Source organism: Tachysurus vachellii, chromosome 14, assembly GCF_030014155.1.
Source record: "Tachysurus vachellii isolate PV-2020 chromosome 14, HZAU_Pvac_v1, whole genome shotgun sequence".
Classification (NCBI taxonomy): Eukaryota; Metazoa; Chordata; class Actinopteri; order Siluriformes; family Bagridae; genus Tachysurus; species Tachysurus vachellii.
The window spans coordinates 22,119,818-22,140,460 of record NC_083473.1 but is presented as its reverse complement, the minus strand read 5'-3'; the positions used below and the strand labels follow the sequence as shown (position 1 = coordinate 22,140,460).

The following is a 20,643-nucleotide window of genomic DNA, read 5'->3' as shown; positions in this document are numbered from 1 at the left end:
CATCCGAATAGGGCTTAAGACAAATAATGTCTGCTACATTTACTACATTTCAGCTGTGTGGGTTTTTTTAAAGATTGCAGCATATTCTATAAGATATACTGTACATTTACACGTAGATAAATGTCATTACATAATCTTGAAACAGTGGCCTCTACAGGTCAAATGTTTATGTACACTCATGTCCTGATGTTTGTGTGTACATTTCACATGAGCAAAATAACAAGTCATGGTTTGCACATCTGTATGGATACTTCTGCAGTTTGGAGATTTTCAACACAGTACATTGTTGTGTTGATGCAAACTGATTAATGTGCAGCCACAAAGATGGTTACAAAAACCAGTCTCTTAGGGGATTATATATAACGAAACTTATTTCAATCAATTAAATTTAGTTTTTTGTTGTTGTTGTTGTTGTTGTCACATCTGATAGCTGGTATGAAAAGTTAGGCAGAGAGATTTTATTGTGATAAATACAAACAGAAAAATCCAAATTGTTATGCAATTCATGATAAAAATACAGGCTCAGAATGTACAGGCAACGTACCAAAGATTTAATATGGGCAAATCTATACAACCTTAGAGAGAGAGAGAGAGAGAGAGAGAGAGAGAGAGAGAGAGAGAGAGAGAGAGCACGAGAAGAAAGAGAGAGAGAGAGTGAGAGAGAGCACAAGAAGCAAGAAAGAGAGAGAGAATGAGCACGAGAGAGAGAGAGAGAATGAACATGAGAGAGAGAGAGAGAGAGAGAGAGAGAGAGAAAGAGAGAGAGAGCACAAGAAGATAAAAAGATAGAGAGAGAGAGAGCATGAGAAGTGAGAGAGAGAGAGAGAGAGAGAGAGAGAGAGAGAGAGAGAGAGCACAAGAAGATAAAGAGAGAGAGAGAAAGAGAGAGAGAGAGAGAGAGAGAGAGAGCATGAGAAGTGAGAGAGAGAGAGAGAAAGAGAGAGAGAGAGCATGAGAAGTGAGAGAGAGAGAGAGAGAGAGAGAGAGAGAGAGAGAGCATGAGAAGTGAGAGAGAGAGAGAGAGAGAGAGAGAGAGAGAGAGAGACACACACACACACACACACACACCCAATGTCAAAAGTTGACTTGACACTTGTGAATTCAGATTCCTACTATAACATTCAAGTGAGTTCTATTGAACGTTTTTTTGTTGCGTATGGCGAGGAAACCTTTCCGAGACCTCGCTGTGAATTGCAGAGCACTCAGAATGAGTAGATCATAACCTCCATCAATGATTGTACTGTAGTCATTATTTCCTCCCCTGATCCTTTCACTCAATTATTTAAAGTATATCCTGCAGTGCATCCACTATTCTATTGTGTATTTCATACCTTTTCACATAGAAATGAGCAATTATTACTGTTAATCTTAGGGTAGAACAGCAGACATGTTTATAAGTCTATATGAATTTAGTCTGAAGGCACAAGAAACAAAATTAAACCACCAAAGGTTCATCAGCGAAATCTTAAAAATAGGCGATATTGTATATAACTCAAGTTTTAGTGTAGTAGGAAGTCACTGTTATATACTCACTCACTCATTTTCTACCGCTTATCCGAACTACCTCTGCCTATCTCAGGCGTCATCGGGCATCAAGGCAGGATACACCCTGGATGGAGTGCCAACCCATCGCAGGGCACACACACACACTCTCTCATTCACTCACGCAATCACACACTACGGACAATTTTTCCAGAGATGCCAATCAACCTACCATGCATGTCTTTGGACCGGGGGAGGAAACCGGAGTACCCGGAGGAAACCCCCGAGGCACGGGAATCGAACCCCCAACCCTGGAGGTGTGAGGCGAACGTGATAACCACTAAGCCACCGTGCCCCCCACTGTTATATACTATTTTAATGAAATTGACAAATTACAAGTTATTACACCACCATGACCCTGACCATGATGAAGATGAAGCTTAGTGGAGATTAAAGGTTGGGTCTCCGTTGTTTGAAAGCCAATGTTGACATTTGAAATCACCAAAACAAACACGCCCCTAACCCAAATGGGCCCCACCCCTGTACTGATAGCTCCGCCCACACATACATACGCAGCCAAGGGAACTAATGGAAAGAAATGTGTCTTTATCATAGCTGAAGGGAAGAACAATACGATTGCAGATAAACAAAAAAGCAAAAATGACACACAAGCATCATCATGTAAAGGACAAAGACATATATTAGTTCTGTGTAACAAAGCAAAACCAACGTTACTCACCTATCGAGAAGGAAAAAAGCACCTCGGCGTCCCATCGCAGGCCTTCCTGCTCCTTCAGTTCTCTCCAGCGCTGGAAAGCTGATCCTATATTAACACGTCCTACATTCTTACCTTATCGTAAGCCTTTCTTCTCTTTCTTTCTTTGTTTTTATCCTCCATATAAATGTTAAAACCGCTTTCTGCTAATGTCACACATGCGCACTGAACACTCTCTCCGCCCATATTGACAAGACACGCCCCTTTCTGCTCATTGGCTACACGTTAGTTTTGTTTTTGTTTTGTTTGGCGGCCCGACGCAGTTTTCTGAAGCATTTCTCAAACAATGGAGACCCCACCTTTAATGAATGAATAAATAAATTAGACTTATTTCCTATTAAGGATTAGACAGTCATGAAATTAGTATCGTCTTCTTTACATTATTATTATTATTATTATTATTATTATTATTATTATTATTATTATTATTATTATTATTATTATTATTATTAAGCCATCAGAAATGCAGTGAAATCAAACCTGAATTTCTTAGATCTCATAAATATTGAACTTTGTATCTTCACAGTGCCTGTGAGAAAAGTGCATTTAAAGAGCACTTTATATGCAGTTTATAACCGTTTCATTTCATTATGAATACACCACAGGACACACCGGGGTCAATGTGGCTTTAATGTACAATTACAGAAACTATTCATCGTGCTACAGAGAGAGTTCCACAGCCATATAATTATCCCTAACATATCTGATAAACGCTCATTAATTCTACACACAGCAGGAAATGCAAAAAAATCTCCACCTTGGGTCACTTATTATTCACACGTTCTCTACACGGTGGTGGTCTCGGGGACTTCTTGTATTATTTTATGACTTTATAATATCACCCTGTTCAGTAAAATTACTCCACTCTGTATTTTAACAATGCTGTTTTAAATGGAAATGACGTACTTTAGAATCGCTTATTCAGTAGCTTTGCATAAGTCGGTAGATAATATGGAATATGATATGATTATCTTTAAACACAGGAGAGTTAAGAGTTAGTGTGACGTGTGAAATCGTTTCCATTTTATTTTCCGCATCGATTAAATGCGGGCTGAATGAGACGTAGAGCACACGAGCTGTTCTGTGAGCGTCATAAATAAGATGCAAACTGCTACTCGTTATTTGAAGCAAAAAAAGATCGGTGTAGTGGGGTTTTTTTTTGTGTGTGTGGGGGGGGGGGGGGGGGATCTTGCTTCAGACCAGAGAACTCCAGCCTGTCGTGAGAAACCAGATAGCAAATAGTTCAATCTATTTTTCCAGCTGTGGCAGAAAACATTTGAAAGATTAATGACAGAAGTATTCAGAGATGTTATATGAAGAAGATATGATGTATGCACATAAATGCTTTCACATACTGTATCTCCTAAACAGCTGGAAGCAGCTGAACGATATATGGTGTGATATAATACCTGTAGAGTTTAGATTAAAAAAAAAATAGAAAGTGTCTCAGTTATGTATGTGTTTTTTTTTTCAGTTACACACAATACAAAAGGTGTCATTTCTGCTCAGCAGATGAGCAAAAATGGTGTGAGGAAAAAAAAAGAACTGCAGCATATATCAGTAACTGGAAGTGGAGATTATTCACTACATCTCTATATCGGAGTGACATCTCTGTATAAAAGCCATCGCATCTTCTGTTGTGAGCAGATTACTCGATATTCATAATTTATTAGCAAGTGTGTGCCGTTCTACTTACAGACTTGTTCTACTTTCAGTCTTTTGTTCATAAAAATTCTTAGTGCAAAGAGTTTGTCCTAGTGATGAAATTCTTAGAAATGTAGGAGATCGTAGTAAAGATAAAAGTCCTTCATAAAGCAGCTTAACCCTTAAGAGAGCTCATTAGGTCAAAAAGTGTTAGGAGAAGTGAGGAGGACGAAGAGTTTCTTTATCAGAGGAGAAAATGACTGACAGGTGAAGAAGGAGAAGAAATGTGTTGTGTACAATATTTAATACTGATAGTGAGTTAATAAGATGATACAGATTAGATCGTGTAGGGATTATTGTTGTGACCTGATATTAGAGATCACATCTCAGACTTTATATATTCTGTCATGATGTCATTTAGTGAGACTTTAACATCTCTTTCATTTATGTTCAAAATTCCAATACAAAAAAAATGCAAATTCAGACATTTATTTGCAATTGCATTTCCCAGTTTTGTGTATCATTCAAAATATACTTCATATTTAACTACAAAAGATATATTATATTTTACAGAGGGAAATCTCCTCCATGCTCTTGAGATAGCTCTATCCGAACTACCTCGGGTCACGGGGAGCCTGTGCCTATCTCAGGCGTCATCGGGCATCGAGGCAGGATACACCCTGGACGGAGTGCCAACCCATCGCAGGGCACACACACACTCTCATTCACTCACACACTCACACGCTACGGACAATTTTCCAGAGATGCCAATCAACCTACCATGCATGTCTTTGGACCGGGGGAGGAAACCGGAGTACCCGGAGGAAACCCCCGAGGCACGGGGAGAACATGCAAACTCCACACACACAAGGCGGAGGCGGGAATCGAACCCACAACCCTGGAGGTGAGAGCGAATGTGCTAACCACTAAGCCACCGTGCCCCCTTCTATCTATATATATATATATATAATATATAAAATACTTGCATTTTATTGAATAACAATGTTCAATGGCTGCCGAAGTTAAAATTCAAATGCAAGTCATTTGGACATTTCATTTTGTGTTAACTGACATTTAAACACCAAAACAGAATAATCGGGCAAAAGTAGAACAAACACGACCCTATTTACATTTTCACTGTCACTGTCTGCAGGGGTTGTGCCCTACTGTATGTTGTATGTTGTATGTTGTATGCTGCGTGTTTCTAAACAAAGCCGTGTTGTACGAATGATGTATTAAGTCATGTTATGTCACTCAAGAAGAATATCACGCAAAGATGAGTTATTGCCTTTTTATTTTATATTTCCTTTATATTGCCTTTTTATCTTTTTGCCAGATTAAAGGTCTAATATACAGCACAATGAGATTAGATCCAAATATTTTATCAGCTCAGTGCTATTTGGTGTTAAATCTCAAAAGAGGCTGCATATCGGAGCACGAAAAAACTTGATTTTGTTAATAAAACAAAAATCTAATTCCAAAAATGCCACTTATGCCAAGTTGAATCACATTATCCACAGTCCTTTAATACAATAAAGATGTAAAAAAAAATGTAATGTCTTATTGCATGAGTCATACTTTATGGAATAAGGAGGTGAATCATGCATAAAATTGAATAGAAGCCAACGTTTGTTTGCTTTATTTGATTCGTTTGGTTGGGGAATGTCTATGGATAACTGATACATTTCAGGGTTCATGTATAGAGCAGTTCTTTTTCTTCCACATTTTAATAATAACTGAATAACTGGCGACTGACTATAACCCAGTTCCCACTGGATAATGTTTTTTTTTTTTTCAGACATGCAACATACTGTCAGAAGAAATCCACAGAGATGGATGCAAAAGCAGCTAAACAGCTTTTAAGGAAAACCAGGAAGACAATCCAAAACCTTTAGGCAAAATCGCTGTCAAGAGACAAGCGATCAACAATCAGGATATCAGAGACCAAGGCAAGAAACCAGAAAGCATCCTGAGAGCAATATGACAATCAAATGGCTTGGTAACGTCAATACACCCATAAACCGTGAAAATACTTCAACCTGAACACTAGACGCCGAAATCGCAAATACAAACAGGATGTGGACTGAAAACAGCTGAGACTAATCGGGACACATTAGGGCAAAAATCAGTGACATTGGTTGGAGAGGACATGAAGCAAAACAACACGTACGTAGCAATGTAAACAATATAAATTCAAAATCACGTAACAGTAAGGAAATGAGCACTGTAGTGCTGCGGGTTGCTTTCCAAAACATATAGATCCAGAAACAAAAAAAACACTTTTTTATTAACCAGCAATATAATGGTAATATGCATGAAATCTGATTGGCCCCTGACTGGCCCCCGTTCCATCAATCGTCGATGAGAAGAGCAACCGGAGAATTTTTCACAACGATCACAGATGCAATTCCACCTCCAAACAATTGGCGGCACTCGCGCGTTTGAAAAACAAATGACTGCCGAAATGTATTTGCACCGACTGAATAAATTATTTTGTGTGCTTGAATGTACCCTCTACTTGGCCCCTGAATGTAACGTGGCCCCTTAATGGCCCCTGTTACAGAAAAATCCTAGAACCGCCACTGGTAATATGATAATATATCTTCGCTGTCGGGCGGAATCCTCGTATCTCCAAAACCATTATTTTTCAGGAAATGAAAAAAACACCGTACCTTATCTGCAGTGCACAGGGTTTAGTCTGCGTTGCAGTGGATTGTCTTGCGCTAAATTCCTGTCCTCAGACGAGCACCAGAACTAGCGGGGGTCAAGATTTTTTTTTCTTTGAGCCCAGTGTTTTGAAGACATTTACCTCAGAAGACGTGTTGATTCGTTGCGACTCTTCTTGAGGAGAAATATGCCGCGAAGCTCTCCCGCGGAGTGAGGAAGAGGTGGACAGTTGAAGTGTCCAATGGAGTTATGAGATTTGTGCTCAAGCTATTTTCAAGACTTTAGATTGGTTAATAACTTGTAAAAATAACAGACCCACGTGGGGACTGACCAATAGCATCGATATGTGAAAAAATATGAAATTTAACAAATTTGGACATACGAGGTTTACGCCCGACAGCGACGATATAAATAATATAAACTGGTATTATATATACTTATACTAAGTACCAAAAATATTGAAATGTGGCTAGAGAGTTTGACTCCTAACCCAAAGGTTGTGGGTTCGAGTCTCGGGCTGGCCACGACTGAGGTGCCCTTGAGCAAGGCACCGAACCCCCACAACTGCTCCCCGGGTGCCGCAGCATAAATGGCTGCCCACTGCTCCGGGTGTGTGTTCACGGCGTGTGTGTGTGTTCACTGCTGTGTGTGTGCACTTTGGATGGGTTAAATGCAGAGAACGAATTCTGAGTACGGGTCACCGCACTTAGCTGTATGTCACGTCACTTTTATATACTCATTTTAAATTGAGCATGTCATTTTTAAGCAAGAGGCTCAAAAATAGGCCTAATGTTGAACAGGTTAAGGTTGGCATCTAGCTTGGGAGACCTGAACTTGAATTCCACTGAAAAGGCACAGCAAGTCTGCTTTACATCCCATGCATGGGCTTCGTTTGATAACCAAGAGCTTAGCCTATGAGTTGAGACAATAGAAACTCCCATCACTGTCCCATCACTATGGGCTAGCAAAGTAGTAAAACTGGTGAAAAAAAATACCCTAAGCCTTTCCGACTGAAGGGGCCGGGGATTCATTGTCGAACCATTGCTTTAAATGGACAGATTTGGGCATTAACATGTTCATCACGGTAGGCACAGGCTCCCCGTGACCCGAGGTAGTTCGGATAAGCGGTAGAAGATGAAGGAATGAATGAATGAATGAATGAATGAATGAATGAATGAATATTCATCACGGTATAACTTCATGCTGCTGCGAAGTGTTTTGTCACAAGAAACACATGAGAAATGGATTCAAATTCAGGTAAACACCTTTTAATGAAAACCAGCCAGACAGTCCAAAAACATTATACAAAATCTTTGTTAAAATCAAGCAGTAGTCAGGTGATAAACAAACAGGATATCAGAGACGAAGGCAAGAACACAGGTCTTCTTCTTCTTTCGGCTTTTACCTTCAGGAGTCGCCACAGCGAATCATCTCTCTCCACCTATCCCTATCTTCTGCATCCTCAACACTTGCACCCACTAGCTTCATATCCTCCTCTGAACATGTCCAAACCATCTTAATCTTGCCTCCCTAACTTTGTCCCCCAAACGTCCAACATGTTCTGTCCCTCTGATGTACTTGTTCCTAATCCTGTCCAATCTTGTCACTACCAAAGAGAACCTCAACATCTTCAGTTCGGCTACCTCTAGCTCTGACTCCTGTCTCTTCTTCAGTGACACTGAATCTAGCCATGGGGGTCAATCTAGCCATGGGGGTCAAATCTAGCCATGGGGGTCAAATCTAGCCATGGGGGTCAATCTAGCCATGGGGGTCAAATCTAGCCATGGGGGTCAATCTAGCCATGGGGGTCAATCTAGCCATGGGGGTCAAATCTAGCCATGGGGGTCAAATCTAGCCATGGGGGTCACAGTCCAGTGACCTCTGTGCCGGTTCCAAGCCCGGATAAATAGAGAGGGTTGCGTCAGGAAGGGCATCCGGCGTAAAACATTGCCGAATCTAACCATGCGAAAGGCAAGAACACAGGTAAACAAGAAAAAAAGAATGATGGTCAAAACCAGAGAGCAGCACAACAGTTAAAAAGCTTGGTAGATGTATGTCAGATACAACCGTAAACTGAGCAAATAAGCAAATTTGCTCCAGACAATAAACACACAAGGGTTCGTATACACACAAAAATCAGGATGTGAACTGAAAACAGGTGAGACTAATTAGGACAACAGCGACAATACTGGGGTGTAGACAAGACAGGAATCTTTTTTTTTTTTTGCTTAATCAAGGTTGTGTGCTCAGAATCTAGCCACAGGGGTTGCAAGCCAATGATTTCTGTGCCGGTCCCAAGCCTGGATATATAGAAAGGGTTGCGTCAGGGTCTACCTGCTAGTCGTCAGTGTGAATTCTATGGCGGATCGGTCGATGCCCAGGTTAGCAACGACCGGCACAGTCGACCTACAGGGTGCCGGCGGAAATTGGGCTACTGTTGGTCGAGGAAGGAGAGGAGGGAGAAGGGTTGGTAGGAAGATAGAGAGAAGAGGAAAGGCAGGAGTATAGGTCTGAGAATAGGGAACCTTAAGGTTGATACAATGACAGGGAAAGAGAGAAGGAAGGCAGATATACTGTGTGCAGGAGACCAAGTGGAAGGGGAGCAAAATACGTAGTGTTGGAGGGGGATACAAGCTGTTTTATTATGGTGTAGGACAGTGTTACTCATTGCGCGGCTCGCGAGCCTCCTGCGGCTCGCCAAGCTTTAATATGCGGCTCGCATGGCAGTAAATAATACGATGATATGATCATGTGGTTAAAATTTATTTTTCATTTAAATAACATTAAAAACAATGAGGGAAGCATAGAAAAACGAATGTGCTCTATTACAAATCATAATATATATTTATATATTTTATTTGACTCGTCAATGACTAGCCCGTTTTTGGTGGCCTGCCAGAAGCTAGTTTGTGTTTCATGCTAGTTAACAACTTGTGTTTACTGTACACATGGATCGATTTCTTATCAAACAATCCCGCGCACAAAATGAACAGCAACAAATACAAATACATTGTATTTAAGCAGATAAGCTATTTAAGACTGAATAACTTGGCATACTTTGTCTCATCATCCTTCAGGATGAGTTTGTGAGGAATGTTTTAGCGGTGAAAAGAGTGTCAGACAGAGTCATCAATTTAAAGTTAGAAATTGAAGGGGTAATGTTGAATGTCGTCATTGTTTATGCTCCACAAGTAGGCTGTGAATTAGAAGAAAAGAAGAGATTCTGGAGTGAGTTAGATGAGGTGATGGAGAGTATTCCCAGATGGGACAGAGCAGACTTCAGCAGGTATGTTGGTGAGGGGAACAGAGGTGATGAGGAGGTGATGGGCAGGTTTGGTGGAAAGGAACCTAGAAGGACAGATGGTGGTGGACTTTGCTAAGCAGATGGAAATGGCTGTAGTTAACAATTATTTCCAGATGATAGAGGAACATAGAGTTACATATAAGAGTGGAGTTAGGAGTATTCTATGTAGACGAAGCAATCTGACAGAGATTTGTGACTGCAAAGTGGTGGTAGGAGAGAGTGTAGCAAGACAGCATCGGATGGTGATGTGTAAGATGTCTCTGATGGTCAGGAAGAATAGGAGAGGAAAACAGAATACATGTGTACAGGTTACATGGGGAGGAGGTCAAGAAGGTGCAGGAGTTTAAGTATTTGGGGTCAACTGTTCAGTGTGATGGGGAGTGTGGGAAATAGGTGAAGAGGTGAGTACATGCGGGTTGGAGTAGGTGGAGAAAAGTGTCAGGAGTGTCGTGTGTCGCGTGTGAATAGTGAACAGTGACTTCTCAGACTAACCTAAACAATGCAATCCTCCTGGGAATCTGTGGTAAGGATTCAGAAACAGTTCCTAAACTGGTGCTACATGAGATGGAAAGATTTTGTCCTGCTTAATATTGCATGATTTATCCATCTATCTATCTATCTATCTATCTATCTATCTATCTATCTATCTATCTATCTATCTATCTATCTATCTATCTATCTATCTATCTATCATATAATATTATCCTACATTGTTTAAGGGTGCTGATCCATCTGTTTGGGAATGTGTGCGCTTTCAGTAAGGTTAATAAGATTTAAAAAGGGATCGCATTTATTCCTTGCATTTATTCATTTATTTTGTATTTTATTTATTCTGTTCATCTTCATATTGTTGAGTTAATATGAATTCAGCTCAATTGTTCTTTTGTATCTGGCAATATGATCTTAAAGCAGCTCGAGCTCTCTCTCACGCTCTCTCGCTCACTCTTTCTACAATACCATCAAACAAAATCGACTGAGCAGCACTCAGTAGACACTCAGATCACTCATTGTATTTCACAACCACGTTGCTTTTACACACTGTGCCTCAAAACTGCTTGATTTATGCTGACGATATTTCAGGCAATAGAATAATTCATAAAATCCAATTTCTGATTATTCTCACATAACACGCGATATGGTTATGTATTAACTACATTTTGATGTGCGGTTAAAACATCACTAATGTATGTGTCGTGCATATAAAACTCTAGGATTAATATGCAACACTGCTGGGCCCAACTGGTGCAACCTGGATGTCCTGACTGGAAGACATATGTCAGTCCGGATCGGGAAAAGCACCACCGCACTGAGCACTGTGGCACCTCATGGCTGTGTGTTCAGTCCACTGCTGTTCACTCTGCTGACCCTCGAATGTGTATTAATGCACAGCTCGAACCACATCATCAAGTTCTCAGATGACATGACCTTTGTTAGTCTCATTAAAAAGAACAAGAACACAGCCTGGTGTAGAACAAACTACCTGTCTCTGAACATTGACAAAACTATAGAGATAGTTGTTGACTTCAGGAAATCACCGATCTTCGCTGAATATTGACGGCTCCTCCAGAGAACTTGAAGAACTTTACCTGGTCACTCAACACCAGCTCCATCATGAAGGCTGAGGAAAGCCCATCTCCCTCCTTCCATCCTGACCATGTTCTACAGAGGGACCATCTAGAGCATCCTGGGAAGCTGCATCGCTGAATGGTTTGCGAATTGCACCGTTTAGGATGCACACACTGCACATTATTATAAGTCCTTATCTCTGTGTTGTTTTATGCAGCCTCATAGACCTGGACAAACGCTGTTTCATTTCCCTATGCACTGCATCAGCTATGTGGTTCAAATGACAATAAAAGTGTCTTGACTTTTAAAAAAAAAGTCTTCTTTCAGCAGGTAAGTTGTTGGTGATGGTGTCATAGTAATGAAAACCTTTTATTAAACTGAAAAGAAAGCCAAACAGAAACATTTTCAGTCTGATGTCCAGGGTTTTATAAAGGAATAAACAAATCTAGTTTCTAATATTTATCCTGATTGTTTTCCCCCTTATCCTCTTGAGACCCGAATGTCCTCATATGAGGACATAACATTTTCTCACACTTCATTGTGTATATATATATTTATTGTACCAACCTTATATGAGGACTGTTAGGTATAATTCTTTTGCCAAACTGCTTCATTGAAAACACTGATTAAATTTATAGTTATCAGCTATGAATTAAGAGAAACAGTCAGTAGAAATTGTAATGTACACAACAGTAGCATACGGGTCTCAGGAGGTTAATGCTTAGTCTGATATACATATATTCTATGTTGCATGCATTACGTGTGTTTGTTTGTCAAGCGAACTTTGTTGCATCTAAAGACATTTGTTGGAAGTTTCCTCGCCTGGGGACTGCACGACTGACTGCAGATCTGAACCAGTCGGTGTTTTCACGGCGTCTGAAATGTGACTGCTGCTCTGATCTAAATTATTCCATAGAAGAAGACAAAATCCAGAGGAGGAGAGAAACAGGAGGAGTTCGCGTGCGCGCTTCGCTGTGACAGACGCGCGCTTGTGAATGCGTTTGGATGACGCGCGCGCAACAGGAGCGACTCCAACCTGCGCGTTTCTCCATCTCAGACCTGATGCTTTACGCGCTCTGTTCGCTTCACCTGGCACTCACAATACCTGCTTTCTCCATGCTTCAGCAATGAATTTTTCAAACAACGAAAGCGACCCTTTTGGTCGGAACGAGGAGGTGGCCAAGCTGGAGATCACGGTGCTGAGCGTGACCTTCGCCGTGGCCGTCGCGGGAAACCTCAGCGTCCTGGCAGCGATATGCAAGACGAAAAAGAAGCCGTCGCGCATGCACCTCTTCATCAAGCACCTGAGCCTGGCAGACCTGGTAGTGGCCTTTTTTCAAGTGTTACCGCAGCTGTGTTGGGAGATCACGTTCCGCTTCTACGGTCCTGACTTTCTGTGCCGGATCGTGAAGCACCTCCAGGTGATGGGTATGTTTGCGTCCACTTACATGATGGTGATGATGACGGTGGACCGCTACATCGCTATATGCCACCCATTGAAGACCCTGCAGGTGCCCACACGCCGGTCCTACGTCATGATCGCCAGCACGTGGCTGGGCAGCCTTGCGCTCAGCACCCCACAGTACTTTATCTTCTCCCTCAGCGAGATCCGTAATGGCTCGGACGTCTACGACTGTTGGGGCCACTTCATCGAGCCGTGGGGCATCCGTGCCTACATCACCTGGATCACAGTGGGCATCTTCCTCGTGCCCGTCGTTGTGCTGATCATATGTTACAGCTTCATATGTCACAGCATCTGGAGGAACATCAGGTGCAAGACCAGAAATAGGGCATGTAAACACGGGCTAACAGGGAACAGCTCTGTGAGCAGTGTGACCACTATATCTAGAGCCAAACTCAGGAGCGTCAAAATGACATTTGTCATCGTTCTGGCTTATATAGTCTGCTGGGCGCCGTTTTTCACCGTGCAGATGTGGTCTGTTTGGGATAAAAACTTCCTCTGGGATGGTATGTAACTTTTTTTTTAACTATTTTTTAACCAGTAAATTGTAAATTGTAAACCAGTAAAAACCACCTACTGTATGTTAGTAATGTGATATCTTTTAAATCATGGAAGTGATTAAACATATACATTATAGGCCTTTTCTGGTGATGTTGAATTGCTTTTTATATCTTTTGGTAGAAAATAAAAGTCTAAAATTCTTCTAAAATATGTTGTTACGCTTCCAGATTCGGAGAACACGGCCGTGACGCTCTCAGCCTTGCTGGCGAGCTTGAACAGCTGCTGTAACCCCTGGATCTATATGATCTTCAGTGGACATCTCCTTCGGGATTTTACACACTGCTTCCTTTGCCGTCAGAAAACGCAAAGAAATGACAAGAAACATGATTCAGACAGCAGCATAAGGAAGACCATTCTACTCACCAGGATCCCCAATCGGAGCTCCATATGTGGTTTAAATGACCTTGAGCATCCCTTGAAATCTACTCAGCTGGAGACGTGACGCTTTTTAGACTCGCATGTTTTCGAAATCCTGACGGGAACCGAGTGATAATTTGTGTCAAGTCTATGCAGTAAATCTCAAGAATAGAGAAAGCACGAAAGTTGTAATCATCAAGAACATGATATTTCTGTGCCCATCGAATAAGCTGGTTCAAAATGGATTGTGGCTCCAGTGAGCCTATAACTGTGAAATACAAAAATGAAATGAATTGCATTTGAAATACAAGTTGTAATGTAAAAATCTGCAGGAGTGGAAAACAGAAAAAAAAGGTGTTATTGACTGTGATGAAGTGCTCCGTGTTCCTCCGTGTTCCTCCTCCGTCTTCTGAGAACGTTTCAGTTGTCCTGAGCCGCTACAAACCTATTCCTTCCAAACAAAGAACACCAAATTTCAGTCTGTTATGATTAAATCTTTACAAATTTACAGCAATTTTACTGCATTGTTTATTGATCTAATGAACATAACTCCTGCAGTCAGCTATCACATGGGTGCTATTATGAGTTGCCGTTTACCAATTAACGCCAGTTTATATAGAGAACAGAATAGTGTTGATAATTGCGGTTGTGTTAGCAATCTCTACATTTGTATGAACTGTTTTTTTTTTTATCAAAGTGTAACATACTGTATATAGACATCAAGTAGAAGCATATAAAATAATGAATAATGCTGGATGAAGTGTTGTTCTTGCAGGTTCTGTTGCCTAAGTGCTATCTATTACCCAACAGCAGAAGTAGTGCTACTGTACGTTAGAGAGTAGCTTCAGGAAGATTTTTCACCAACAGTGTTACACCAGTGTGATAATAAGCTGGACAGGTAAAAAAAAAAAAGGGTGGCTCAGATTCATTAGCATTTTGAACACACACACACACACTCTCATTCACTCACGCAATCACACACTACGGACAATTTTCCAGAGATGCCAATCAACCTACCATGCATGTCTTTGGACCGGGGAGGAAACCGGAGTACCCGGAGGAAACCCCCGAGGCACGGGGAGAACATGCAAACTCCACACACACAAGGCGGAGGCGGGAATCGAACCCCCAACCCTGGAGGTGTGAGGCGAACGTGCTAACCACTAAGCCACGTTTTTTTAATATTATCTAAATTCCATAGAAAATGGGATTGGAAGGTAAAAACAAACAAAAAAAATCCAGGCTGAATTAAAAAACAAAACAAAAAGAAAAACAGGAGCAGGTTGCTTCTTTGATCTGTGAGCTATTTGAGGAATGGAAAGAAAATGACCTTAAAAACATTAAGAACAAAAAAAACAAGCTCTGGATTAAAGAGAAAACATTGAGCAAAAAGAAAACACTGCTTTAACCCTTAGAACGTATGAAGTGTGGTCAGGTTGGCCTGGTTTAATTTTTTTTTTTAATAAAACCATGATATCTTTTCTCTGAAGTCATCACTGGAGATGTGGTGACTTATGGTTCAGGTGTTTGACTAGTTATTGGAAGGTTGTGTGTTCGATTCCCAGGTCTAACAAGCTGCTGGGCTTTGTGGACTGCTGGGCCCCTTTAGCAAGGCCCTTAACATTCAATTGCTCAGTTGTATAAAGTGAAATTAAAGTATAAGTCGCTCTGGATAACGGTGTCTGCCAAATGCTGCAAATGTACTTCTGTCATGAATCCATGTAGGATTTATTTATAGGGTTTTAGACGATACTAAGTGTAAGTGTTTAAGCCCTGAAGCCTGATATTGGTACAAAATTGCACATACTAGAACAGGAAGGAACTGTGAGAAGGTTGTGACAAAATCATCAGCACAGAGCAAGACACCTTTCACAGTGATGTGATGTACGATCGGAACTTTCTGTATGAAAGTCCCTCATGTTGTGAGTTTGGGGGCACGGTGGCTTAGTGGTTAGCACGTTTGCCTCACACCTCCAGGTTCGGGGTTCGATTCCCGCCTCCACCTTGTGTGTGTGGAGTTTGCATGTTCTCCCCGTGCCTCGGGGGTTTCCTCCGGGTACTCCGGTTTCCTCCCCCAGTCCAAAGACATGCATGGTAGGTTGATTGGCATCTCTGGAAAAATTGTCCCGATTGTGTGAGTGAATGAGTGTGTGTGTGTGCCCTGTGATGGGTTGACACTCCGTCCAGTGTGTATCCTGCCTTGATGCCCTATGACGCCTGAGATAGGCACAGGCTCCCCGTGACCCGAGGTAGTTCGGATAAGCGGTAGAAAATGAATGAGTGAGTAAAAAGCTAATCCTAATTGAATCCATCGTGACCATGACCATGCAGTTACTACTGAATAAGGCTTTCTCCTTGTCCATTCGACTTGAACGTGAACTGCAGAATACTTAAAACATCTCCTAAACTTGGGTGAGTTTTTGTTGCTTCTGGCTGGAGATAAACTCAAACAGATGTCCAATCTAGCAATATTCCAATCCGATGAAAAACAGAATAGTCTGCATACTATTTGTGTCTGGGTTTGTATTTATTTAGGAAGCACGCATGTGTTCAACCGGGATAATGCATCCATATTCGGTTAAATCCCTGACATATGTTCACTTTTAAGATCTCACTCTAACAAGTAATACAAGAATACTAAACAAGTTAAACAAGCATCGTGTCAAATACTAAACATGGAACGACAACCGGGCTTCTAACTCATAGTATATGACCAAGAGTTTGTAAACAGCTGACCACCACACTCATACATACTTTTTGATCGATCCAACACCAGATTTATTCCCTCTGTGCTGTTATAATAATAAGCCCCGCACTTCAGGGAAGGCTTTTTACTAGATTTTGGACTGAGGCTGTGAAGATTTGTGTTCATTCAGCTACAAGAGCCATTAGTGAGATCAGACACCGATAATGTAAGAGTGAGGAGGTCTGGGGTTCAGTCGGTGTTCCGGTTCGTCCTTAAGGTGTTCAGTGGGGTTGAGTCAAAGTCACTCTGGGTCTTCCAGTCCAAACTTGTCAAACCATGTGTTCATGGATCTCCCTTTGTGCACAGGGGCATTGTCATGTGAGTAAAGGTCTGATCGAGCCTCTTAATTTCATTGAAGTGAAAACCTACAAAGACAAACCTAAACGTTTTGGCATGGTAGGTGATGGACACTATATCGATGGTATGGCCAGGCATTTAGTGTACTTTTTCATTCATTCTCTACCGCTTATCCGAACTACCTCGGGTCACGGGGAGCCTGTGCCTATCTCAGGCGTCATCGGGCATCAAGGCAGGATACACCCTGGACGGAGTGCCAACCCATCGCAGGGCACACACACACTCTCATTCACTCACACAATCACACACTATGGACAATTTTCCAGAGATGCCAATCAACCTACCATGCATGTCTTTGGACCGGGGGAGGAAACCGGAGTACCCGGAGGAAACTCCCGAGGCACGGGGAGAACATGCAAACTCCACACACACAAGGTGGAGGTGGGAATCAAACCCCAACCCTGGAGGTGTGAGGCGAACGTGATAACCACTAAGCCACCGTGCCCCCCACTGTTATATACTATTTTAGTGAAATTGACAAATTACAAGTTATTACACCACCATGACCCTGACCATGATGAAGATGAAGCTTAGTGGAGATTAAAGGTTGGGTCTCCGTTGTTTTAAGCCACCGTGCCCCCTTTAGTGTACTTCTATATATTTATTTTACTTTAGTTTAAGATTATGTTATTAAGATTCCTAATAACTATTTCATTTGCATATAATTCAGGAAGCAAAATAATATATATATAAGAAAACTACATATTAAAGTTTCACTCAGAGCGATCGTATAATCAGAAAATCTGATCTCAGTCTGGTGCAAAGTAGCATTTGTACAGGATTTGGTACACAAATAAACCTGTTCTTTGGGGATTATGTTAAAGAGGAGCTTGAACGCAATTATCTCCATGTGTATTCCTACTCAACCACAGCACTCATCATTTTCCTTATCACCTGCTCACTCCACACTCAACATTGTAATGGGTTAGTAACACACCAGCGGTCGTTTTGGTTCGAGAGAATCCAATATGCCTTCAAGCACACTCAAGGAGGGGTTTGACATTTCTCCGGGTATTACAGAGAGCATCTGGTGAGCATCTGTACTGCATAGCAGGTTATAAATCCTGCTTTACTGGGATAGACTTCAGAGCAATAATCATTTTTAAAGTGTGTAATTTTAAACAGACAAATAAAAGTTCTACAATAACGGCATGTGCATTGGTGCACTGAATAACACCAGGTACACGTTTACTGTATGAGTAAATCGAAGAAAACGCATGCGATGTCCTTCACTGTCTATGTCCTTGCATGTTTGCTAATGTGACTCGCTCATGTCTCTTTCTTCTCTACAACTTCAGAAGGATTTGGCCCTTTTTGTCCACACAGGCTGCCCAGGTACTCTTGTCATCTCAAGACTGGACTACTGCAGCTCTCTCTGTCAGGTCTACCTCTGAACGCAATTCGTCGTCTGCAAATGATCCAAAATGCAGCTGCACGACTTGTTTTCAACCTGCCTAAGTTCTCACACCACCTCAATGCTCCACTCAACGTTCCTCCACTGGCTTCCGGTAGCTGCACGAATCAGCTGATGTTCGCCAACAAAGTCAAAAATAAACCAGCTCAATTTTACCTCAAAGCTCTTATCACTCCTCACACTGAACCTCGCTCCCTCAGATCTACCATCACTGCTTGACTGGTCCCACCACCTCTCAGGGTAATGAGCAATTTCTGGCATCGAGATGGTGGAAAGAACTTCCCCTAGATGTCCGAACAGCTGACAAACACCGGGTGCCTCTTCCTGAAACACTTTAAACTTTACTTTAGTATATCGCTCGGTATAAGGACGTCTGCTAAATATCATAAATGTAAATATATTCACTAGATTCTCCAAAAGATTGTAGAAAAACTCTGACATGAGAGTGTTCTTATGTACACAAAGGTAAAAACAACATGCATGACGTAAGAATAAATCATTCATTCATTCATTCATTCATTCATTTATCTTCTACCGCTTATCCGAACTACCTCGGGTCACAGGGAGCCTGTGCCTATCTCAGGTGTCATAGGGCATCAAGGCAGGATACACCCTGGACAGAGTGCCAACCCATCACAGGGCACACACACACACACCCATTCACTCACGCAATCACACACTACAGACAATTTTCCAGAGATGCCAATCAACCTACCATGCATGTCTTTGGACCAGGGGAGGAAACCGGAGTACCCGGAGGAAACTCCCGAGGCACGGGGAGAACATGCAAACTCCACACACACAAGGCGGAGGCGGGAATCGAACCCCCAACCCTGGAGGTGTGAGGCGAACGTGCTAAGCACTAAGCCACCGTGCCCCCCTCATTTAATTTAAAATATATAAAAAAAAATAATAATCAAAGCACAAAGGACGATAAGATAGACAGGCCGAATGCCAGAGAAACAAAATATACCATTTAATCGATAGCTTTGAGCAGATTTAAGTTCCTAATTAGTATCCAGCATCTAGCTATTAGCATACATATTGTTGTTTGTTAGTTGGAGCGGTTTATGTGTGGCTACAACTATTAGATATATTTCAATGCATCTATGGATAAATAAAGTCAACATATACTGTAGGTAAATGTTTGCATGACTTTAAGTTGGGTTACATTTAAGAAGCAGGCCAGACTTGATGTAAACAGACTTGTTAATTCGGTGAGGAAATATTAGCATAACGGAAGTTACATTTTTGTGGAACGATTGTGTCTGAAATAGTAATTTTTAACTCTTTGTTTAAACATTTTTATAGTGTGTGTGTGTGTGTACGTGGGCATGATTTATATCCTGTATATTATATTAAATATATTATTTATATACAACCTACCAGAGTACCCGAAGGAAACCCCCGAGGCACGGGGAGAACATGCAAACTCCACACACACAAGGTGGAGGCCGGAATCGAACCCCCAACCCTGGACGTGTGAGGCGAACGTGCTAACCACTAAGCCACCGTGACCCCCATGGTAGGTTGATTGGCATCTCTGGAAAATTGTCCGTAGTGTGTGATTGCGTGAGAGAATGAGAGTGTGTGTGTGTGCCCTGCAATGGGTTGGCACTCCGTCCAGGGTGTATCCTGCCTTGATGCCCGATGACGCCTGAGATAGGCACAGGCTCCCCGTGACCCGAGGTATCTCAGATAAGCGGTAGAAGATGAATGAATGATGAATATTATTTATATAATGACGTGCTTGGTTCTAAAAACAAGTTAAAGTTGTCTTACGATGCTTGTGTGACTCAGTGCATGTTCATCCAGGGATAAATAAAGTCTGTTCGTTTCAGATGAATTAGTGTTAACAGTGTAATTCCCAATAAGCCAAAGCTACTTAGAATAACATCAACTGAACCACAGAGACATGACTTGGAAATAACATTTATCATTTGTCCTGGGATATGAAGTGAAGATATATTACTGGCTCTATTGGATCAGTCCTGAGAAGTCAAAGTGACTTTCCATGGATAAGAAATCATGCTTGTGTAAACAGTGAAATCTTTCTTGATTGTCTATTTGATTTTCCACAGAGTACACACATGGTAATAAATAGGTTTGCTAAGCTTTGAAGGATGTCTGCACATGCGCAAAGCTTTCTGATCAAACTCCAGACACACACTGCCCCCTGTTGGACGTAAGAAGTGTCAAAAACACAAACATTTGACCGTTTTGAAACAGGCCAACAAAACTGTGCAAAAATAACGAGACTATCCATATACAGTAAATCCAAAGCACAGGTGCAAACTTAGCTCTGAAG

At 41.6% G+C, this 20,643-nt stretch overlaps 1 protein-coding gene across 1 annotated transcript; it reads left to right on the top strand.

The window, feature by feature from the left end:
• The first annotated feature begins 12,433 nt into the window (after positions 1-12,433).
• avpr1aa (arginine vasopressin receptor 1Aa) lies at positions 12,434-13,903 on the top strand. The gene is made up of 2 exons (XM_060886276.1): positions 12,434-13,406; positions 13,629-13,903. The coding sequence occupies exons 1-2, from the start codon at positions 12,434-12,436 to the stop codon at positions 13,901-13,903; spliced, it is 1,248 nt and encodes a 415-aa protein (XP_060742259.1).
• The last annotated feature ends 6,740 nt before the right edge of the window (positions 13,904-20,643 follow it).

Excerpts from the sequence above, each read along its gene's own strand:
- avpr1aa (XM_060886276.1), top strand. The coding sequence starts at position 12,434 with ATGCGTTTGGATGACGCGCGCGCAACAGGAGCGACTCCAACCTGCGCG. Across the intron at positions 13,407-13,628 it reads TAAAAACTTCCTCTGGGATG|ATTCGGAGAACACGGCCGTG; the intron begins GTATGTAACTTT and ends TTACGCTTCCAG.